At 39.7% G+C, this 25,147-nt stretch overlaps 1 protein-coding gene across 5 annotated transcripts in view; it reads right to left on the minus strand.

Annotated features, from left to right (window-relative positions):
* CARMIL1 (capping protein regulator and myosin 1 linker 1) overlaps positions 1–25,147 on the minus strand; it is a 347,708-nt gene that overhangs the window by 119,562 nt on the left and 202,999 nt on the right. For all 5 annotated transcript variants that reach the window (XM_055264247.2, XM_055264246.2, XM_055264241.2 and 2 more), the window contains exons 12-17: positions 23,533–23,619; positions 17,015–17,118; positions 13,836–13,913; positions 13,628–13,704; positions 10,251–10,355; positions 4,948–5,017 (exon numbers count right to left, since the gene is read on the minus strand). In XM_055264247.2, the coding sequence (XP_055120222.2) occupies positions 4,948–5,017; positions 10,251–10,355; positions 13,628–13,704; positions 13,836–13,913; positions 17,015–17,118; positions 23,533–23,619 (521 nt within the window). The remainder of the gene's footprint in view (positions 1–4,947; positions 5,018–10,250; positions 10,356–13,627; positions 13,705–13,835; positions 13,914–17,014; positions 17,119–23,532; positions 23,620–25,147) is intronic.

Raw genomic sequence — 25,147 nt, forward strand, 5'->3', positions numbered from 1 at the left:
TAAAATGCCTATTTCAAGGCCGGGCGCAGTGGCTCACGCCTGTAATCCCAGCATTTTGGGAGGCTGAGGTGGGCGGATCACCTGAGGTTGGGAGTTCGAGACCAGCCTGACTAACATGGAGAAACCTCATCTCTACTAAAAATACAAAATTAGCCGGGTGTGGTGGTGCGTGCCTGTAATCCCAGCTTCTCGGGGGGCTGAGGCAGGAGAATCACTTGAACCCGGGAGGCGGAGGTTGCGGTGAGCCAAGATCGTGCCATTGCACTCCAGCCTGGGCAACAAGAGCAAAACTCCGTCTCAAAAAAAAAAAAAATGCCTATTTCAGGGGAATAAAGAATACCCTGAGAACTACAAGCCAACTTATTAGGAAAGGTGAGAATGAACAGTAAAGGAATCAGCATATGGCAAAATCAAAAATAATTTGCTTAAGTTATTCTAAGCTCCATGTCCAAACACTTTTCCTTCCTACTTTTAAGACTGTCTTCCCCTTTCCTCTCAATAATCTCAACTATCATCTTTTACCATCGTTTATCCTCTATAACACTCATACTAGTCTGATTTTAAAATCAATCACTGGATTTATTCCCCCTACCAGAAGAAATAAATCTGGATCAAAAATTCTATACAGTAGATGTTTTATATTAAAGTTAATCACCTATTTATAAATATAAGAAGACTTCAAGGTATCTCACAATAGGTCCTGCTTCCCTGGCTGGGGTGGACTTGTATTAGAGGTACCCACAGGAAGCGTTGAGCTCTTATGGAGCCCACATCAGAAACTTCAGGAAAACCCCCCACCCCCAACCTGCCCCCCAGCCCCAAGCATGATGGCCAACACCTGCCAGCAGAATGCTCTGGACCTTGACTCATCCCAGGTCTGCCAGCCTCTCATTCTGAGTAAGTCATCCTCAGAAAAATAACCTCCCAAGATGACAATGGTATCAAGGAGAAATATCATTTCTCACCACCTTTTGGATTTTAAGACTAGATTTATCTGATCATCGGGGAAAGTCAAGGCTGAAGCTGCTATGATTTCAACTGGTATGATAAGAGTGGAGAGGGTTTGTAGCTAAATAGAGAACAGGCAGAAAGAAAATACACATATTCATGATTTTAAACTTCCGTGATAGTAAGAGCTTCTTTCTAAAAGGATTACATAAACTCTGCAATATCAAATATAGATAATTAAAGTCTCAAACAGTTAACACTCAAAGTGTCAAGCATGAATCATATTGGAAATTCAAACACTTTTGGGGGGAGATTTATTATATCATGAAGAGAAGCAAACTGAAACCTACTTAAATGTGGACATCTAGGCCTAAGAAACAAAATGTGATAAAACTCTATAACATAGTTTAGAAAAATAATTGTGTTTTACCAACTTTCATGAGCATCAACATAACATGTTACTTTATAAAGGTGGTCAACAGTACTGTGATTCAAGTTATAAGTGGGGAGAACTTGGTACTACAATACTTTTAAGACTTCCCCATGTCGGCAGTATCAATTTATCATATAATGCATACGTAAAAGGCCAAAATGAAGTTGGAATTATCATAATAATACTGTTCAATCCCATCATCAGAGATTAACCATTTGACCTGAATTCCTGCCTTTATTTAAAAAAAGATTATAAAGTCTACTAGCAATTAGGTTGAACTTTACGAAACTGCCAATAGTCAGCAATTTTTGACATGCAAAATATCAGTTTTATAGGGTTCATCTACGATAACTATCTGAAAGTTATTCCCAATAGATCATAAAGGAGTTTAAGGAACAAGGTATATAGCAATCTTTGGCAACATGGCCCCTATCGATTTGAGAAGAAAATGCCTAACCATACTTAGTAGTCTAATAATTATCACAGTCAATATTACTATTAGCAACAGAGAATGAGGACAGAGTATTTTCATCATGGATCTGCCATTGGTGAGTTATATTATTTCCACTTCTTTCGACCTCAGTTTACCTATAATTAAGGAACCAGATGATCACTTATGCCCATTCCAGCTTTATCACAGAACTGAATAAAAGATGTTAGACTGCTGGCAGTCACGATATTTAACCAGGATCGTAAAACCACATTAGAAGTTATTGCTAATTTAGTAGTTTGATCTGATAGAGCAGTAAAGTTTACATCAACTTGCTTTTTTGTTTTTTTGTTTTTTTTTTTTGAGATAGAGTCTAGCTGTTGCCCAGGCTGGAGTGCATTGGTACAATCTCGGCTCACTGAAACCTCTGCCTCCCAGGTTCAAGCAGTTCTCTGCCTCAGTCTCCCGAGTAGCTGGGATTACAGGCACCCACCACCACACCCAGCTAATTTTTGTATTTTTAGTAGAGACAGGGTCACCATCTTGGCCAGGCTGGTCTTGAACTCCTGACTTCATGATCCACCCCCCAAGGCCTCCCAAAGTGCTGGGATTAGAGGCATTGACTGCGCCCAGCCTGGTGATTTTGTTTGTTTTTTTTGACAGAATAACCTATCCCACCCCGTTCATCTCTCACTCCTCCCCCAATTAAAAATAAAATTACTATTGGCATGCCCCCTCAGTAAAGTGCTGGTAAACAAATAAGTAATTAATATTACCAGATTTGGTTTCTACTTTATAGTCTGTTTTTATAAATGAAAGATCATTAATTTGCATATGAAAATTCCACAATGCAAGGTTAGTTTTTTAGGGTTCTATTGCTTGGGTTTTTTTTTTTTTTACAATATGTCTTTTCGTATTGTTTTTTGCTTTTCTTTTTTTCAAAACAACAAGACTGTTAAATCACATAACTGGTGTTCACTCCAGCTTGAAACTAATGAAAAATACTACACTAACTTTTATGCATGTCCGTGTGAAGAAACCACCAAACAGGCTTTGTGTGAGCAACATGGCTATTTATTTCACCTGGGTGCAGGCGGGCTGAGTCCGAAAAGAGAGTCAGCGAAGGGGATAAGGGTGGGGCTGTTTTATAGGATTTGGGTAGGTAAAGGAAAACCACAGTCAAAGTGGGTTTGTTCTCTGGCGGGCAGGAGTGGGGGTCGCAAGGTGCTCAGTGGGGGTGCTTTCTGAGCCAGGATGAGCCAGGAAAAGGACTTTCACAAGGTAATGTCATCACTTAAGGCAAGGACCGGCCATTTACACTTCTTTTGTGGTGGAATGTCATCAGTTAAGGTGGGGCAGGGCATATTCACTTCTTTTGTGATTCTTCAGTTACTTCAGGCCATCTGGGCGTATACGTGCAAGTCACAGGGGATGCAATGGTTTGGCTTGGGCTCAGAGGCCTGACACTAACAATATTATGGTACAAATTCAGACTTGTCCATTTCTAGAATTTTCATAGAGGCAAAGCATTAATCTTATTCAATATTTAGTATTGGCTTGGTGCCTGGCATTTTGTTAGGAGATAGGGGAAATACAAAATATAGTATGACATAAATACTGCCCTCCAGAAAGTTACATCCAAGCATACAGGAGTTAATTTAATATCTGTGCAAGGTACTATTGGCGATTTAGTGTCCAAGTGCACGCTATTATCATTAAGTGCTAGACAATTAGAAAAGATCAAGATCACAAAGGGCTGAGGCAGGCAGGGAAGAAACTTGGCAGACAGATAGGAAAACAGCAAGAGCAAACAACTTTTCTGATCCAGATACCCTAAGAAGCACTTTTCAAAAAGAGCTCCTTTACACTTCCTAACAACCCATTGGGAGAGGTACTATTATCTCCATTTTGCAGGCACAGAAATTGAGATTTAGTGATATTAACCAATTCATCCAGGATTGCATAGCCTAGGAGGCTGATGCACATATGCAGGAGACTGCACTTGAGTTAATTCCTCAAAGAGAGGGAGGTCTTGCGGAGGGGAAGGAAGAGGGACATGGTAGGAGTGCTGGGGAAGAGAGAACAGTGAGTATAAAGGCCCGGGAATAGGAATGAAGAGACTTCCATCTCCATTCCTGGGAAGAAGTGATAAAGCTTGGCGTGTTAAGTCAGGCTCTGAACAGGCCGTATAGTTTGTATCTGGGTACTTTCTTACTAGTCACACAAAGTAAAAGTTTCAAGATAGTAAAAGTTTAGGTGCCCTGTAAAACATAGACACTTTAGGCCGGGCGCGGTGGCTCTCGACTGTAATCCCAGCATTTCGGGAGGCTGAGGTTGGCGGATCATGAGGTCAGGAGATCGAGACCATTCTGGCTAACACAGTGAAACCCCATCTCTACTAAAAATACAAAAAAAATTAGCCGGGCGTGGTGGCAGGCGCCTGTAGTCCCAGCTGCTCGGGAGGCTGAGGCAGGATAATGACGTGAACCCAGGAGGCAGAGCTTGCAGTGAGCATAATCGTGCCACTGTACTCCAGCCTGGGTGACAGAGGGAGACTCCATCTCAAAAAAAGAAAAAAAAAAAAAAAATATATATATATATATAGACACTTTAGTCTCAATTCTTCTCTATGAGCTCTTTGATAGGAAGTGTTTGAAATTGCTATACTTTCTAGAGGTATATTAATTTTCTTGTTTTAAATCAAGATATTAAGAAGTAAAATTAATAAGACAGCCATTCTCTTTCACGCTCTACAAAATCCAAGCTAGGTTATACACATTTGTCCCTTGCAACAAATGCTGCATGTTTCATTTTCATGATGGCAAAGCAAGTCTATGGTTTTATATCTCAAGGCTTCATCATAAAATACTCAGCCATCCGGCACCAAGAATGGAACAACAACAACAACAACAACAAAACCCAAGTCATTAAAAACATACTTGAAAGCTTTCTAAATGATGTTCTGTGGCTGTCTGTAGATGAAACTTGCAAAATACAGAACGTTAGAAACTTGTATAATTTATTTTTCTGCTTCATTTACACCCTGTGGAATCACAGTATCACATTTTATCCAGGAAAAAGGCAAAGCGGTTGAGGCTATTATCTATTCCAGTATACAATTTAAGGGTGTTCTTACCTCACAGTTGCTGAGATCCAGAGAAACCCCTTTCAAGTTTTGATTACAAGCCAGGCCCAATAACAGTGCTCTGAGGGGAGGAAACACACATATTAGATACACATTCCACACATTGCCCAAAAGAAAAAATGTAAGCACACTGAATAAAGCCTAGAGAAAGAAAACTGCCTTTTCTGAATCACAGGTCAAGCACCAAGCACCCTCTTACTTTTTAAAATGCCAACTGCATTTCTGCCTCACAACAACAGTGAAAAACTGACTCTGCAGCATTCTTTTGCCTGACAGGCAGTGAGCCCATCATAAATGTAAAACCTGCAGGATTGCTATTCCTATGCAAATAAACCAACAGCACACCTAATTGCATATTGAAATTAAATTGTGCTCATCACAGATAAATTCCCACCTGCATCTGCTTGAGAAGAGCTTTAATAATGTTTAGAATATTATTTAGCAATTGTTATTAGAGTCTCAAAGTAAAGCTAGTTTTCCCTAAGGAATATGTAAGTGAGGAAGTCAGGCTCCGTAGTATACCAGGATGTGAAATTATATCTAGATGAGTTTATTAAACGACCTACAGTAGTGGGTGGGCAAGGGTATAAAACAAGGCACATGTCTTGAATTGGAGTCCAGGATCGTGCCTGTCCAACTACCTGCTGAGCCGGGACAAATCATATCACTGCTGTGAAAAGGGATTTTCTCATCTGCAAATTGAGGAGATTAGACTAATCACTTGGATCCACTTTGACAAGTCAGTCCTATAAAATCCAACACCATCAAGCAAGCTTGAAACAGAAAATTCACACTTGCACACACAACCACTAAATTATAGTGGACAGAAGACCCTAAATCAGACTTTGTGAAAAACAGAGATAAGCATAAGATGGTTCCTGCTCTCAAGCAAGGAAAACAGATATGTGTGCCAATAACTCTAACACAAGGCTGCTAGTGGTAAGTACTACAAGAGTGGAAACCAGGTATTTATTAACTGGGGGTGACTACCTGTTTTCCATGTTCCCAGGAAAAGGACCTCCACTCAGCATACCCCAAAAATACCCTAGGGTAAGGGTGAGGTGGGAAGGTAGGGAATTATTTTATGCCCAAGTCTCTGAGACTTTCTTTTCTAGTGATTCTCTGGCTTTATCTACTAAGAGAGAACTCCAGCAGTGGCATGGAACACATAGGGGCTTGGCTGCCTCCAGCTACGAAAAGCCCCCTCCTTCCACTCCTTGACCCTGTCAGGAGGCTGGAGGTGAGTGCTTTCTTTTTCACTTTTTAAATTCAGTTCACTAGTCCCTTATTCTAAAACACTGTCCTATGAGAAAGACTGGGTATATCTCATCTGTGTACTTGTTCAATTACTCACTAAATTGCTTCTCTTTTCCTAAAAATTACTTATGCCCCCTTTCTTTCATGGGCGCAGTATTGAGTCAGTGAAAGCGCTGGAGGCTGAAAACCAAAAGGCCAGTCCTCACATCCCAGCCCAGCGAGTAATGGTTAAATGACCTTAAGCACATCACTTTTCGTGTGTGTCTCAAGTTCTTGTCAGTAAAATGAGAGAGTTCAGATATTACCAAAGAGGTCCCTTTTATTTCCAACATATGCTGAGTTTCTAGGACTTAGACACATATTTCAACATTGCATTTTTATGGTGCTTATATGGAAGGAAAATACTTCCTACTTTTCTCACATGTGAATTAAGGCCAAGAAAACAAATGATATGCTTAAGGCATTTAATTATAGAAGGCCAACGGTTAGGAGGCAACAAGTCATGAGACTAGTGAAAATAAATAACCCATAGGAACTGTCCCTAGTAAAATAAAAGAACAAATACAATAAAGCATACTGGGCACTGGGGAAAAATTCTATAGCAAAATATGTTGTTTATTTTAACCCAATGATGGCAAAATTGCCTTAACAACCATCTTCTAGATCCTCAATCACTATTGCAAAATTGCTTAAGAGAACAATTTGTATTTAATTCTTCCAGCTCCAGATCGGTGGCACTAGTTATAATTTCAGGGTAGCACATTCAACAGGTTTATGAAAAATACTCAGCCAGAAAGATGCGGTCACAGAGAAGGGAGAAAGGGGAGATGGGGTCACGTGGCAGGGAGAAAGGGGATGTCCATGAAGAAAGGCTTGGGGGAGGGAAAACGAAAGACCAAGAATGAGCAGTAAGCAGGAACTCACACTGCACTCTGAGTGATGCTGGAGCAAGGAGCATCCTTGGGACTCACATGAACCAGACTATTCCAGTAATTTTATTTATTTTTTTTATTCCTTTTTTTTTTTTTTTTGAGACGGAGTCTCGCTCTGTCGCCCAGGCCGGAGTGCAGTGGTGCAATCTCGGCTCACTGCAAGCTCCGCCTCCCGGGTTCACGCCATTCTGCCTCAGCCTCCCAGCTAATTTTTTTTGTATTTTTAGTAAAGACGGGGTTTCACCGTGGCCTCCATCTCCTGACCTCGTGATCCGCCCGCCTCGGCCTCCCAAAGTGCTGGGATTACAAGCGTGAGCCACCGCGCCCGGCCATTCCAGCAATTTTAGAAAACACAAAGGAACAACGTCACCATGTTCTGTAAACCCCCTTGAAATACATTAACATGGACCAAAAAAGGCCTCAAAGGAAAATCGCAACAATGAAGTAAACAGTCATATTCTTTGTCTTGCTTCCCCCTTCCACCTCCCGCCTAACACTCTACTTCCCCAATTTGCTTGTAAAAGAATCTCAAATTAAGTGGGAAACTTGTGGGGAAAAATATTGTTATGTCCAAACTTAAAGCGTTGTCTCAAAAGAAATTGTGTTGCTTTCGTTTATTCTCTCACGGCTACTAATCCCAAACCCTTAGAGAAACAAGGGTTTCTGCAGTTGAAGGTGGAATGAGGTAGGGAACATTGCTGAGCCCATGACAGCTGGCTGAAAGCAGCGGACACTGCTAGGCACTTCCCAGAACCCACTCCGGGTTCTTCCTCTTTACTGGAAGAGCCTCCCAGTGCAGCTTCTCCCTTTTGTCTGATCCTGCTTTCTCCCCCTTCCCTTTTCACCGGTGGTAATCCCAAGAGAATGTCCTTATAAATATCCTACTTGCGAATCTCCATCTCAAAGTTGGCTCCTCAGGAAACTCAATCTTCAACAGTGATTTGGGGCAAATTACTTAGCTTCTCTGAGCCTCAATATCCTCAGCTGTAAAATGGGGATAATGATACTAACTTCTCATCACTGTCATCCACATTAAAGGTGACAGGCCCTACGTAAGCACCCAGCGCAGTGTCTAGTTTAGGGGAGTACTGTGCAAATTCCTTTTCATCCTCACCCTCTCACACATAAACCTGAGAACTTCAGTTTTGTGTTATCTTTTCAAATAATTATATCACATTAAATGTATACATGGAATTTTATTTACACAATCTTCAGCCATGAAGGCTTTCTCCCCATATTAAAATTTTTACTGATTAAAACACAGAGCTGAAGAGACTACTGATTTAACACTATCAAACATTCACACCAATAACATCAGGTCCAAGATTTAACAATTACAAAATATCTTTGAAGTACAACATTTACAGGTATACATGTGCAACAAAGTACAGTAAGTCCAGCCTTGTTGCAAAGTGAAATATTCCACAAAATCAGTTACATTAACCAGTAAAATGTTACTCTATATCATACAAAAGTAAACAACACTGAACGAATTAAAAATAGAAAACTATTTTGAATATGCTAATTTCCTGCTAATGTATTACTAGGACAAGGACCCTCTCTGGTTTTGCTTCCTATCCTGTCATCAGGGGTCTAGCACACTGTAGATGCTCAGTAAGTATTACTTGAATGAATACGTAAATGAGAATGATTATAATGGAACTCTAGAATACGATTCTGATAGCTTTCTTAATATCCATACAAACAGCCAAATCATGAGGTGTTTATTATTTGTGGCTGTTATATTTAGGGATCCCTAATATATTAACTCAACATTTTTTAAGCCTGCTATAACATAACACCAGACTTTTTTTTCAGCACTTGACTGGATCTACTTTTTTTTTTTTTTTTTTTTTGAGATGGAGTCTCACTCTGTCACCAGGCTGGCAGTGGTGCAATCTCAGCTCACTGCAACCTCCGCCTCCCGGGTTCAAGTGATTCTCCCACCTCAGCCTCCTGAGTAGCTGGGATTACAGGCATGCACCACCATGCCTGGATAATTTTTGTATTTTTAGTAGAGTCGGGGTTTCACCATGTTGGCCAAGCTGGTCTGAAACTCCTGACCTCAAGTGATCTGCCCACCTCGGCCTCCCAGAGTGCTGGGATTACAGGAGTGAGCCACCGCACCCAGCCTGGATCTACTTTTTTAAAGGCATCCATTGTTTTGGTCATCTGGTACTATATGAAATCAAGAACTTCATACCTCTCGAAACAGAAATAAAAAAGGAAAAGAAAATTTATAAATTAAACGAAGCTTAATTTTCTAGTAAGATTAATAGCAGACATTAATTTTAACATTTCATACACATTACAAGGCAAAAATTAAATGCTGATTTACAGTCAGCTGGGAAGGGAGAAATTCATGCATACATTTGAGCATATCTGACAACTTTCACAATCGTAACTACTTGAAAATACCTTCTTTAGACTCAAAGAGAATTTGACCCTACAGTCAAATTCACTGAACTTGTACACTAAACTTTTGACTCTTTCTGGCAATAGTGAACAGAAATCTCAAGGATAATAAATTATTCTCAAACCTCAATTTAGCTAACAATTTTAACTTCACCACTATACCTACACTAGGGATATTAACCTATAAGTTGGCTGCCAAATAAAAGTGCCAAATAGCCCATACTAAGCTCAGTAATTCAGAAACCAAAGTAGCTAAAAATTCATTCTGTTGCATACATACAATGTGTTTAGAGTTTATTACTATTAGTAGAAAGATTTAGAGTAAATGCTGATGAAAACACACACACACACACACACACACACGCACACACGAACGAATATGCCTGAAATGGAATGAACAGAGGTTAATATAAAAGCAATAGTAAGTACCTGGGAGTACAACTTTTGTAGATCAGTGACTCCTGCCAAGGTCATAAACCAAAAGATGTTTTTTCTTAGAAGATGCAATAATATCAATAGTGCACAATGTACTTTTTAAAATTTTAATTTATTTTTCTGCCCCAGAGTAAAAAGGCATTCTCATCTGTGGTTTTTGTCTTTGGATTATATATCTTTCTCCCTTCCCTCAAGCACATTCGTAAAAACAAGTTGAACTTTAAAAGCTCTGGAGAAAGTGAATTAACCACTCACTTTAAGGGCTCAGGAGACAGTTTTGTGCCTGAAAGGTTGATGTGCATCAAAGCCAGAGAACTACTAAAAAATTGCTTGAAAGATGGAGGTACTTCTTTTCCTTTCCTGAAAAAAACACAAGAGTTATACAAGAGGTTATACCTTCATCAAACATATTCATTGATTATTCAGACACTGTGAAATCAACAAATCAGTCATATTTTCTGTAGAAATTTAAAAGTAAACAGAAACAAATAAATGTCCAAAACCTAAAGCCATAAATCCAGTATCATTAAAGGAACCACTTAAGGGAGGTAAAGAAATATTTAGTCCATAAAATAATTCATTGCTATTCTTCATAGCCAATGAATTCATTGTGTTTTACCTCTTGATCAGGAAACTCCATGTTTGGAATTTTTAAAAACAGGAGGTCAAAGAAGATGTATATTTCTCACCAATTTAAAAGCTTTCTCACTGGGTGGCACAAAATGTTAGAGATCAATACCTGCATTTGGCAATGTTTTTAGATGTAGCAGGTTTCACATGCAACAAGATTGTGATCTGATGTTGAGCTAAAACAGCACAGAAAGTCCAAATGGCACAAAGCCTGCATTACAAATAGCCTATTCAGCTAGTATGTCCATACCACAAACCTAATCATTTCAGGCCAACTATTAGAACAGTGAAAGACAACTCTACAAAATAAAATAGCTATAACCTCCGAATACATCCCCTTGCTACTACACAGAAAAGTATGTGGATCAAATCATACAGCTCAATAATAAGGTAGCATCAACACTATATGATAAGGGTTTAAGAAACACAGGATTCAAGAGTCCAAGACGGAATCTGAACACTGTGCTTGTTCTGTTCTATCTGATAGAAATGATGGAAGGATTGAATAAGTCAGTATATGTAAAGCACTTAGGCTGATGCAGAGTAAGCACTCACTTAATGATAGTTATTCATATTCTGTGGAGGGATTCATGGAATCTCAGGGCAGAGGGCATCCTAGTGGTTTAGCTCAACCACATAATATTCAATGATATTTAATGTACAGAGATCTGGGAAAATTTCAATATTTGACAGTTTTTTTTTAAGTTTTAAAACAGGACAATTAAAGGCTATTAGAGAAGAAAAATCTAAACAACCAAAATATCTGAGAAGATGAAAAATAAAACTAAGAGGAAAGAGAATTCTGGTAGACTGTGTGAGATAAGAAATCTCAAACAACTCTGTTTCCATATAGTGGAACAATGTAAGTTGTATATTCTTGTTCACTTTCTGCTGAGAAAATACTGTTAACTTACTCTAAATATATTTCTTCTCCTGCTATTCTGTCTCAGTTTTGAGTATCCCAGTGTTTCCAAATATTCACTGCCCCTTTTTGAAGAAGGATGATGCTTCATCCCTCTACTGACAGCAGCCTTGTCCATGTGACTCTCTTTGGCCAGTGAGACATGAGCAGAAATGATGTGTATGACTTCCAGAGAGAAGCCTTGGGAGCCAGTATGTGCACTGCCATGATCTCTTTTTCTCTGCTATATGACTGTGAACATTCTAGATAGGAGGCTGCTCTGCCTCCTGGAGTGAAGGTTATATGCCAGCCCACAATGGACATGTCACAAAATCACTGTTGCTGAAAGCCATGGACATTGGAGGAAAGTGATCACTGTTACTGCGGAACAATCTAACTTATTCTGATGGATACACTTATGAAATTATCTGTGAATAAAAGAATGAATAGTCTGGCTGACAATCCACACCTCAACGTAAATGCAGTAATTTCAACAAAATTACTAAGGGCTTTCTACCACTATATCTAGGTAAGGTATTAGGTATTAAACAGTTTAATCACAACCTTTCACGTGGAAGACAAGACAATTTGTTAGTGCAATTCTGTTCTATAAGCTTAACAGCTCTACTGAAGACCAGTCATCACAGAATTCACAGTATTTTGAACTCAAAAGTGCTGATTATACAAAAACCTTTATAGTCTGTGCTTTCATCTTGTAACCCAGTTCCCCAGTCAATTACTGCTCCACCAAAGCATGGCTTTATAAGCTGGCTTCAAACATATGAGTTGACTAGGTTTCAATTAAAACTTTCAAATGTTCCCCAAAATATAGTTATCATGGAAAATTCAACTTTTCCCACCATTATATTTTCAGACTTCACACTCCCTAACTTTAATCTGTGGAGGTCTTTGTGGCATATTTTTGCTACTGTAAAGATTTAATCACTATTGAAGTAATAAAAAATAGTGCTTTAATATACAAAGTAATTGATTTGCAAGGCACAGTTATGGAATAACGCATGCTACAAAACTGAATTTTCCAAATAAGTGAGGGTTATCCTTTTAAATATATAAGGCCTTTAAAAACTAGCAAAAATAAAAATATTTCTAATATTAACCAAATACCCCTGTTATTTAAAAGCATATAACTAAAATATTATTTACTATTTATGGTCATAATTATAAATGCTAAGTGTTGAACAGTATTAATTCTTTAGCTATTCCCAGATTCCATACCTATCTAACCCATGTACTTTTCATAATTCCTCTGATAATTCCTCTATAGTCTCTTTGCATTCTAAGTTGCTACTGTTTGTGAATCCTTGATGCTTCTAATCTACAGCCTTATTCTGCGAACAATCATAGGAGTGTATAAGTGAAGTAGTCAGACTGGCCCTCAATTGCTTCTACAAGTGAAAATGCATGAGCTTTGAGATAACTATTCTCTTTACTCTCCGAAAGTAGTTTATACCTATATCCAAGCTCACCTGTGCGAAATACCTATAAAAGTTTCTAAAAGGGTTTTTCCCATGTTAAGACAGATTGCCTGACCACATATGAGAAACAGTGCGTTATCACATAGTTCACGTAGGCAGGCTGGAATTATTGGTAAGAACATTAACCTACGTTTAAAACGATAAAACAAAAACTTGGCCAGGCACGGTGGCTCACGCTTGTAATCCCAGCACTTTGGGAGGCCGAGGCGGGCGGATCACGAGGTCAGGAGATCGAGACCACGGTGAAATCCCATCTCTACTAAAAATACAAAAACAAATTAGCCGGGTGTGGTGGCGGGCGCCTGTAGTCCCAGCTACTCGGAGAGGCTGAGGCAGGAGAATGGCGTGAACCCGGGAGGCGGAGCTTGCAGTGAGCCGAGATTGCGCCACCGCACTCCAGCCTGGGCGACAGAGCGAGAATCTGTCTTAAAAAAAAAAAAAAAAAAACTTGAATCTTCAAGGCCTAATATTCATAGATAACGCTTAAGGCCGCCTTCTTTCATATACAACGTTCACCCTTTATCACTCCGTTTTCCTTATCACTACAACTTTTTCTCAGAAAAAGACACTTCCAGATGACAATGAGAGCAGAAATAAATCTATACCGGTGAGAGAAGACAGTTCTGGAGAGGTTGAGCACAGCTAAATATTGAAGGCATCCTCGGAGAAGGGCTCCACAGACCTGAAAAAGAAATAAGGCACACTTCAAGTATTTCCAGTTCCAGGAGAATCTTTTATTAGAGGTCCCCTATATCCCATCTAAACAGCTCTTCTGAGACCCCTCAGAGCAATATATATATATTTTAAATTTACCATGTCCAGGGAACATTCTGTATTGGATAAATCCAGATGAGCAATGGCATTTGGCTGGGCCAAAAAATTATACATGTGCTTGAAAAAAAAAAAAAGATAAATGTTAGGATTCTAGAAACACACACATACACACAATGCAAGTTAATGTTTTAAAAGGAAGTTGCCAGAATTTCTCAGATCATTCTCTGCTCTTCCCAAGGGGATTACCAGAATTTTCTGTCATTCCTTTATGTTCCCTGACAGTGAAAATCCCAAGAATAGTTAAAATTATGTTGGAGTAAAAAAAGGCCAAATGGAATATTGAAAACCAAACCCCCATTTTGTTACACATGACTTAGTTTTCCTGATTAGGTTAATTTTTATTATAGAATTTTGGAACTGTGCTAATTCACTTTAACTCCTGAGACTAAAATACCACCTGAACTGCAGTCACTCTATCAAAATGCTAATCACTTTTGAAAGTGTTTGCAGAACTACAAATCTGAATTTGAACCATAGGATGGTCCCAGGCTATCCTCTCTTCTGTACGACATAATGATTTTTCTACCCTTGGTTACTTCTCAAAGCTAACAAGAATGGCTTGGCAGCAATATGAGTGCTTTTTTAAAAATTTCACTAATAGCTGAGACACTTCGGTTTCAGAGGGTCACAATGGCTAAACCTCCCCAGTCCTCTCATTCAAGGCCATCAAAATAATGAGACTGATCAACAGATCAGTTCAACTGAGATGCTGAACACCAACAGCGATGTTGTTCTGGAATTACTCTGTATGTGTAGCAACTGCCAGAGCCCACCCATAACAAACTGAGTCCAAGCTCCCTGCTACCAGGCAAATAGCTTAAATTCTCCTCTGCTTCACTGGATGCCACTGGATACTTGCAAAATCAAACAAGCTTATACTGACTATGTCCTTGCAAACATTTACTATGTATAGCAGTTTGGCTATATGGTGCTTCGGAAGAATCCTATCAAGGAATTCAGAAGAGCAAAAAAATAGCCTGTAAACACTTAACACTTTAAGATAACCATACACACAGAATGACATTTATTTATTTATTTATTTATTTAATTTATTTATTTTAAGACAGGGTCTGGCTCTATTGCCCAAGCTGGAGTGCAGTGGTATGATCTCGGCTCACCGCCACCTCCACCTCCCAGGCTCAAGCCATCCTCCCGCCTCAACCTCCTGAATGGCTGGGACTACAGGCATGTGACACCACACCCAGCTAATTTTTGTATTTTTTGTAGAGATAGGGTTTCAACATATCGTCCAAGCTGGTCACAAACTCCTGGACCCCAGAGATCCACCTGCCTTAGCCTCCAAAAGTGCTGGAATTCTAAGTGTGAGCCACTGCACCCAGCCATAGAATGGATTTTGTTATGAAAAGTTCTGATTCAGAAAAGTCATTTTGCTCTCACATGAAGATCCTCTGCCTCTCTCTCTGTTTGCCTGGCAAAAATTGTCTCGAGACTTTTAAGTTTACTGTGGCTTTGCTCCCAATCACCAGCTGGGGGAGCTCTTATCACCATGAAATGGTGACAAGACTATTTGGCCACACTTCTCCAAAGAGGCCAGGCCCTGCTAGGCTGCTTTCCCTGAGGGCACAGGGTCAGGTAAACTCCTGCACCTGCCGCCAGGCTCCTGGAACTTTTGCCTTCCCCGCCCACTCTCCCTTCCAGCCCACTCTCAGGCCTCATCTTTTCACTCCCCAGAAGCAAGCTACAACAGGACCCACCCTGGCCAGAAAAAGAAATCTTGAGCTATTTTGTTGTTTTAGGTGACTATTAATGTTCCTATTTTAGCTGAATCTTACTAATCTTCAGCCTCTCCTTTTATCCTTCCCTCTATTCTTCTACTTTGCCACAGTATTATTTTGGTGGTGTCACATTGGCCTTCTTGTTTTATTTTGGGAGGGAGCAGATTTATGAACTGTCAGTGAACTGAAACTGGAAAATGGATTGAAAAATCATGGCACACCAGGAATCAAGTATTATTTAAATAATTTTAAGTGCAAGGGAGAGGAAAAGGAAAAAAAATACAAAAAGGCCTTCATTTGTACTTCCTGCCTTACAGGTAAACCAAAACAAGAGAAATAAGAATAAATTTCACAGTGTTTTTCAGCCCTGTAGCAAAGCAGTGGAATGCAAATTAAGGCCCTTCAAAGATGGCTGCTGGGTGTCGGCCATGTTGTTAAAGAAACAATTCTTCTAAATTCTATCTTGGTGACCAGAGGGGATCATTCGCCACACATGGAAATGAGATCATACCTAATCCACTGTGTCAAAGATCTGCCAAATATTACATTATTGATTCAGTTACATTAAAAATTTTATTATAATTATAGTTTTTGCCTTCATATTCAAACTCCGAAGAAATGGCCCCAGGTTATGTGTAGACCACTCTTCTCCCTATTTTATTCACAGAATAGACGAGTGCTCAGGTTTATCCCAATACTCCCTTTCAATTGTAACCTATAAAAATAACCATCAGTCTTCCCAGTAACAATAATAAAAATGAGAAACTTCTGTTAATGTTCCCAAGCTTCCTTACCAGGCAATTTTAACCTGTAAGCTAATGGGTTTTCGTTGTTGTTGTTATTGTTTGATACGGAGACTCACACTGTCGCCCAGGCTGGAGTGCAGTGGCGTAATCTCGGCTTACCAGGCGTGAACTCCTCCTGGGTTCAAGCCATTCTCCTGCCTCAGCCTTCTGAGGACCTGGGACTACGGGCACGTGCCACCATGCTTGGCTAATTTTTGTATTTTTAGTAGTGATCGGGTTTCACCATGTCGGCCAGGCTGGTCTCGATCTCCTGACCTCATGATCTGCCTGCCTCAGCCTCCCAAAGTCCTGGGATTACACGTGTGAGCCACCATGCCTGGCCCCTGTAAGCTAATGTTTTTAAATGGAGAAAAAAAATTCTTCAACAGCATTACTTCCAAAAAAATGTGAACTTCAGCATCATTAAATGAGAAAAAAAAATTGTGATATATGACATTTAATTAACGAAGGCTCTGGAATTTTCAGTAAAACACTTCATAAGCTTGTATCTAAATGATTCAAAGGTGTCATGACAAAGAAAGAGGCAGGGAAATGCACTGCAAAGTCACGTTTAGAATTATTCCAGACTTACTAAACACAGCTTCTTCGAAGATGGAATAAAGAAAAGAAAACTTACTGAGAGGTCATCTCCACGAAGGACGTTCCCTGAGAGGTCGAGGTGGACAAGGGTAGAGGCGGTCAATGGATTGGCACTGAGTGACTGAGAAAGGCTGTTCACCCCTGCAACATCAAGAAAATCCAGGCTCAGTTTGCGCTCCAGGAAACAAAATGAGGTTTGTATTTCTATAACTGGCCCAGCACTTCCATCAACTTGCAGGACTGAGGTTAACCATGAGCACTGTCCCTGAAAGGTGGCGCCATGATTGTGTCTCCTTTTGACACACCCTCGGGAAGAACAGGTTGGTCAAAGACACAACCCCCTCACTGAATCGGAAGGAGTAATGAATTGGCTTCCCTTTGCTCCATGTCTTCTGATATGTCCAAGGACAGAAAGGATTTTAATCTGAAGCCTTAGAATGATGAAAGCAATCTAGCTGACAATGTTTATCCTTCTCTTAATCCTGCCAGGTGATTCTTGAGTTAGTGCCTGGTGTTTAAATGATGCATGTCCAAATTCAGATAATTTAGGCTATTTAAAGTATTGGGAAGTTAAAAAGAGAAGTATATAGCTCTTCTTAAAATGTATTACATTCAAGGAAACATTTGGATTAAAATGGATTTCACAAAGAATGAGAAGATGATCTGTATACCATGTAAGATGCAATCACAGGGAAAAACGTGTAATTAGCACTCTATACACTCTTTACATACATAATATAAATGGCTCAAGTTAACATAAACTGAACTAAATTGACAAATTCACCTCAGAAAACAAAGAATGAATATGTGAGGAGGCTGCTTATCCTGTATGGATAGAACTAAGTTCTCTTATAGGTGGGTGACAGTTATTGACAGGCCCGCTAGTCATGGTTGTCTAGTGGGCCACTTCTTTTCAGAAGGGAATAAGAGCATTTTGAGGTGTGTCATTACAAAATGGGAGCCCAGAAGGGTCTAATCACTCACTGAGACTCAATCACTCACCGCAGCACTGATGATTTTACTTAGCATAATGGGAATGTGAGAGATAGCAAAGCTCTTCATGTTTCTACCAAAAGTCCATGGTTCCAAATTATATATTTTAGAAATATGGCTATTTCTTAATTGGATATACTTTTATAAATTATTGTGTTCTTATTTTTCAGCAAAATTTTTTGAAAATCTCAACCTATCAAACTGAGACTCAAGTAAGTCAACTACTCTAAAGAACCAGGAAAAGGTTTTCTTTCCCCTCCACATTTGGGCAGACCCTTCATGGAGAAGACGGGCCAAGGTCAGGTCTGCCAGTAAGAGCCAGTTCTGGTCATAGCAGCAGGATCTGATGAGGGTACTACAAGAGCTGTGGGGTGCAGGTGCAGCCTTCCACTGGAGCACCTCCCTGCTGTGAGCTTAGAACGTTCAGTGTGGGGCTGATAAAGAGGCCATTGTCTTCTCCAGCTTCAGAGAGTTATAATAAACTGATTCTAGTGTGTGTCTGATAAAGGCTACTGAGCCATTTCTCAAAGTGGGCGCACATTTCGGTGGGTATACAGGAGACCGAGACTTTGAATAAAAAATATTTAAGTGCAAAGAACTTGGCTGTCAACTCACCATTTACTAAATGCTAATAAAATGCTGGGAATTAGGAGATGAATATAAATAAGATCTTTTTTTTTTACCCTCAAAAATTGCAAAGACTGTTAGGGAAAAACTTAATTAGACTCTACAATGAAAAGTCAGTGCTACACAAGGAATATTCATTTCAATAAACCTTTATGGAAATCCTACTGTGTACCAGGCAGGGTCTTCTGAGATACCATCTTACTCACTGAAGGCCAGTGGAGCAGGAGACACAGACAGCTGAATAATCACTATCCAGTGAGGCAGTAACTATCAATGGGGCAAGAACAAGAGCTTGGCAGTAGAGGAGGAGGAAATTTGATTAATTGTGTTAGATAAGAGGAATGTACGGTGGCTTATAAAAAAAGGTTATTTTCTGGAGGTTATCTTCTATAACTGTTTAAACGACCAACTTCCTTTAGTTTGTCCTGATATTAGTATTAATCTATTTTTTAATGGAATAACTGAGTCCAAAACATACGGCCAATACCAGATTCTCATCAAGAAAATCATTTGTAAAATCATTTCCTTAGTGAGGTATAACAAAACTCAATAAATAAATGCCCAAAATAGAAGGCTAAATTAGTCCTGACAGCAAAATGCTCCTTGACAAGTGCGGGAGCTTGGCAGTTGTCCAACATCTGAATAGACTCGAGAGAGCATCATCTTATCAGCTCAGCATCATGCTACTGAAACAGCATGAAGGATTTCCTCTGCTGCCCCCTAAGCCCATGTTCACATGAGGCCTGTGTTAATAAGCTCATGAAGAGTGGAGAATTATAGAAGTATAGAATTGAAACAAAATCAAGGCTCTTACAGCCCTAACTTAACACATTTACATAACTTTCTCGATTCTGGCTGTCTAGTGATTTTGACCATTCTGTTACTTATTATTGTAGTGTTTACAGCTGGAAAAAGGTGGTACCAGATGGTTCTGCCTTGACATAATCTGGCAACCAGCAGGACATTTGCTAGAAATCCAGAAAACTATCAGTTAGCTAACATCTGAGATAAAGAAAGGGTATTTGGAGGCAGTGGCGATGTCATGGGGAGTTTTTTTTTTTTTAATCTGTCTTGCATTATCAAGCCATGAATATAAATGCTAGTCAAATTCACCAGAAGCTTAACACTGCAACGTAACTCCAGTCATTTTAAATCTGCGAACCTTTCAGATCCTATGTAAAATACTTCAAGAAGTCAATTTTTTAAAAAAAAAATAAACAAACATTTCAAGATATTTTTGTCTTAGGGCAATTTGGAATTATTCAGGCCAGGCATGGTGGCTCATGCCTGTAATCCCAGCACTTTGAGAGGCTGAGGCAGATGGATCACCTGAGGTCAGGAATTTGAGACCAGCCTAGCCAACATGGCGAAAACTCATCTCTACTAAAAATACAAAAATTAGCTGGGCGTGGTGGCACATGTCTGTAATCCCAGCTACTCGGGAGGCTGAGGCAAGAGAATTGCTTGAACCCTGGAGGTGGAGGTTGCAGTGAGCCAAGATGGTGCAAGTAAGCCAAGATCGTGCAACTGCACTCCCGCCCGAGTGACAAAGTGAGACTCCATCTAAATAAGATAAAAATTCTTCAAGTCATGTTATAAAACAATGCTAATTCTCAAAACACATATTTAAATATATACATATTTTATTGCAGGTAAAAGATAAATGGGAGGACCCTTATTTGTAAAGGGTACAGGCGATGTGGGGCTGTCCTCATCAAAAGGAAGTGGAGAAGCCCAGCTGTGCCCGTAAGACCTCCCCACTGTTACCACACTAAAAGGGACAGGGACAACAGGGAGAGGTGGCACTGAAGGTCCTCAGAACCAAACTTGCCCTCGGAAGGATAAATGATCACTACATCCTTTTATTTGTTATATAGTAATGAATAAATGAATTAAATATAATCAAGGATTATTAATATAATCAGTTTTTCGTTTTTGCTTTTTTTTTTTTTTTTTTTTTGAGATGGAGTCTCGCTCTGTCACCCAGGTTGGAGTGCAGTGGCGCAATCTCGGCTCACTGCAAGCTCCGCCTCCCGGGTTCACGCCATTCTCCTGCCTCAGCCTCCGAGTAGCTGGGACTACAGGCGCCCGCCACCATGCCCAGCTAATTTTTTGTATTTTTAGTAGAGACGGGGTTTCACCGTGGTCTCGATCTTCTGACCTCGTGATCCGCCCACCTCGGCCTCCTAAAGTGCTGGGATTACAAGTGTGAGCCACCGCGCCCGGCCTGTTTTTGTTTTCTAAAGGACAGGTTCTCACTCTGTCACCCAGGCTGGAGTGCAGTGGCACTGTCATAGCTCACCGCAACCTAAAACTCCTGAGCTCAAGCATCCTCCCACCTCAGCCTCCTGGGTGGCTAGAATTACAGATGCAATTCATATAATCAGGTTTTAAAAACCCACCTTTATCTTATAAACGACTTAAACTAGACCTATGGAGCACACAATAAATAATGAATGCTTTTAATATGTACACAAGTCATATAAACTTTTTTAAAAATAGATTAACACTATAAACAGAAAACTAACAAAGGATGTAAACTTAGTGATTTCCCTAAAAGAAATACAAATGTCTAAAGAACAAGGTAGTTCAGAGGGGGTCTGCCTTCTTATTTATACTTTTTAGCATCTTCTAAATCTTTACCATAAATGTGTACTACATTGATAATTATCAGAAAAAGGTTTATATAAAATGGATTTGCTGAAGTAGAACAGTGATAATGTAAAGGAGTTAAACTTCACTGTAAGATCTGTAGATGGCTTCAGGCACTAGGTCTGAAAACACTGACTCCTGGGGAAATCCCTTTGGTATTTATTTTCATGCCTTAATCTTAAATATGTGTGTATAAATGTGTGCACATAAAATCACGGGACTTACGGAACTAATCTCAATTTCAAACCATTCTTAATTTAACTGCATGTTCAGAATAATGTATGATGGCATGGATATAAAATCATCAAGGGATGACTTTGCTTCACTCATTCAACCAAGGCACATTCCGTAAGAGACTGAGAAGTGCCAGGACACAGCAATGAATGAGGCAAAGCCCTTATTGTCCAGAAATGTACAGGCTAAGACACAATCAAATGTGATGGACACATGCTAAGACAGAGGAATTTACAAAGGGCTATGGAACACAGAGAAAGGAGCATCTAGTCATACAGGGTGTGGTGAGAGGGGGTTGTCTGAGAACATTTCAAAGAGAAAGTGAGATAGAAGCAGCCAGGCGCAGTAGCTCATGCATGTAATCCCAGCACTTTGGGAGGCTAAGGCAGGCAGATCGCTTGAGCTCAGGAGTTCGAGACCGGCCTGGGAACATGGAAGCCCTGTCTCTACAAAAAAATTAGCTGGGTGTGGTAGTGCATGCTTGTGGTCCCAGCTACCTGGGGAGCTGAGGCGGGAGGATCGCTTGAGCCCAGGAGGTCGAGGCTGCAATGAGCCAAGATCGTACCACTGCACTCCAGCCTGGGTGACAGAGCAAGACTGTGTCTCCAAAAAAATAAATAAATACAATTTAAAAATCCACCTCCAACTTTTTTTCAATCCACCTCCGATTTTTTTTTTAATCCACTTCCTTTTTTTTTTTTTTTTTGAGACAGAGATAGAAGCTGAATCTGCATAGGATGCACAGTAATTCACGAGACATTCCAGGTAAGGACACTAAGGTTGCTCCAGGTAGAAGCTGATGCATATAAAAACATAAGACAGCTCAGGATGATGATAATTATGATGATGGTGGCGGTGGTGGTGCTGGTACTGGTGGGGGTGACGGTAGCAGTTTACTAAGCACTTGGTGACAGAAACCATACTATATGTATATTAAATCATTTAACTCTACCTGTGTAGAAATAAGATACTGTTATTTCTGTCCTACAAATGAGGCATCTGGGAGCAAAGACATTATAAATGCATGTTCATACATAAGTAGAAAAGTCAGAATTCAACCTTCGGCCATCTGACTACAGAACTGACACTTTCAACCACTATACATACTCTTTCCAAAAGGCAGTGACTTTCTTAAGAAACGGCAAGATGTTCAAGAAACTTTCATTAAACAGTAGTCCAGGCATAGTGCCAGGTGCTGCAGACAAAAAGATAAGAGAAGCACAGGCCACAAGGAGAGCCCCAGTGTAGCAGGAAAGACACAATATTTATACAATAACGTTACATATGTGATCTTGAAGTAATACAAAGGGAACACTCATTGATTCTGTGTGGCCTTGGGAAGAGGGAACCCCTCTCAGCAGAGTTCATCACAGATAAACAGTTTTATAAAATAAACTGAACCTATTTGGGGATTAAAAAAAAAAATTTCAGGCATCCAGGGCAAAATGTGAAGATATACAAAGGCACAAGGAATGCAGGATAATTTCTAATATTATTATTGAGGTGCTGCTGTGGCAAAATAATAATAGAATTGACAGGATTTGATGGAAAAAATGAAGGTGAGTGAAGTTAGGAACTAACCTGGAGAGAAGATAAGGAAATCTCTAAAGACAGAACTACAAGGAGTGGAGCTACAGTGGTGATCCAGAAGTTAAGCCCAACAGTTTTCTGTAAAGCAGACAGTCTATCTGACAGTTAGAAAGGCCAACTTGTTGAACCAAGAGAAACACAACCAGGTGCATCTTGGAATGTGAGGCAGGAGGGTAGAGGCAGACAGGCGAGTGTTTCCTGACTCGAAGTTTTGAAAGTTAAAGACTGCATGTACGTGTCAAAATTATTCTCTACTCTGACAGCACTTCACTGCAGAGTGAAGTGCAGAAATTGAATTACATAATGTCTTTATCTTCAAACTGCCAGAGTAATATAATACATATATTTTTAAATGTATTTTTTAATGTATTTTTAAGTGTAACAAATCATTCTAACTAAGGTAGCAGGTGCAGCAGAAATATTTCAGACACACTGTTAGGTAAATAAGAAATACTGTACCTTTAGGTGATAATGAGGTTTTAGATAAATTCAAATGCTTTAATCCCTTTGGGAGTTTGGCAAATTGAATACTTAAAGAGGACACACCTGAGAAAGGAAAAAAAGAGATTAGAATTTTCAAGTTCTCGGAATTGCATTTTTTACAATGGATGAAAATTAATTTTGATTCTGATTGAAGTGATCATATTTTTCTTTCTAATATCAGACTTTGTTTTCTAAACATTTACCATCAAGCCCCCTTTTCTTTCTGTCCTACCTACAGGGTAAGAGAAGAGGAAGATTGTCTTATTAGGCATACAATATCTGAAACTTTTCCATTGGAGATACTTTTCTTGGGGCCACGTGTCACTCTTTTTCTCATAGTTCTATTTAAAATGCAAATCCTCTTGGAAAGGATAATTGCTAACCCCTTTTCTTTTTAACCTGTCTTAATGAGTTGATCGCTCTTCTAGATGAGCGGATGTATGCTATTTAATTATTGTCAAGAAGAATGGAGTAATATTAACTATTCTGATAATGGCAGATGGATTCCTATACCTAATTGGCTTATAGCTAACAACCTCATACAGAGCTTCGGAGCATGTTTTAACTTCTTAAAAGTAGATTTTGTAACTTTGGATAACTCACCAGGAATTTACGGTATTTAAAATCAGATATCTTCTAAATTTAATAACCATAGTGGGAGATTGGGAACACCAGCTCACCCATCCAAGGACTGCAATGAGCATAGACTGTTTTCTGGGAGGAAATAAGTAACACACAAACGTACACCCTTCATACAGGTCCTTCAACTGACCTCCTGCTGTAGATGAGCCATCATTTCCCCAGGGGCATGTTCTTGAGAAGCCTCCTTAAACAATGTTAATTCCTGGTCCCTTAGACTAATTATCAAGCTTCAGGCAGCAATAAGAAATTACTGTGCTGGTTGCTGCCCTATTATATAACCCCAAATTATCTACAAATCTTATCACAACTTCTAAGAAACAACATGGAGGTCATGCAGCTAGACTAAGCCTCTACATGGGCGTTTCCCCTAGAATAGTGGGTGTTCTGGGAGCCTCTGTTTCCCTACTGTGTTTCCACAGTCAAAGAAGTTTGAAAATCACTGGATTAAATCATGTTAAACAGGTTTTTATCTGAGTATTTCTAGAGACTTGAGTATGCTAATCCATTTTGTAAATTACAAGAAGAGGGCAGCCTTGATATTTAGCTGATACACTCTTGTAAAAAAAAAAAAAAAGATAAGTGACTAACAAGTTGATGTGGGAAAGGGGGGAAGACAGAATAACTGTTAAAACTTGATTAATCTAAAAGGCAAAAAAGAGAGGAAAAAAGGGGACAAATAAAAAACTGGACCAGCACTTTGGGAGGCCGAGGAGGGCGGATCACAAGGTCAGGAGATCGAGACCATCCTGGCTAACATGGTGAAACCCTGTCTCTACTAAAAATACAAAAAATTAGCCGGGCGTGGTGGCAGGCATGGGTAGCCGCAACTACTCGGGAGGCTGAGGCAGGAGAATGGCGTGAACTCAGGAGGTGGAGGTTGCAGTGAGCCGAGATCACGCCACTGCACTGCAGCCTGGGTAACAGGGCAAGACTCCATCTCAAAAAAAAA

The sequence above is a fragment of the Symphalangus syndactylus genome, chromosome 23 (genome assembly GCF_028878055.3).
Source record: "Symphalangus syndactylus isolate Jambi chromosome 23, NHGRI_mSymSyn1-v2.1_pri, whole genome shotgun sequence".
Taxonomy (NCBI): Eukaryota; Metazoa; Chordata; class Mammalia; order Primates; family Hylobatidae; genus Symphalangus; species Symphalangus syndactylus.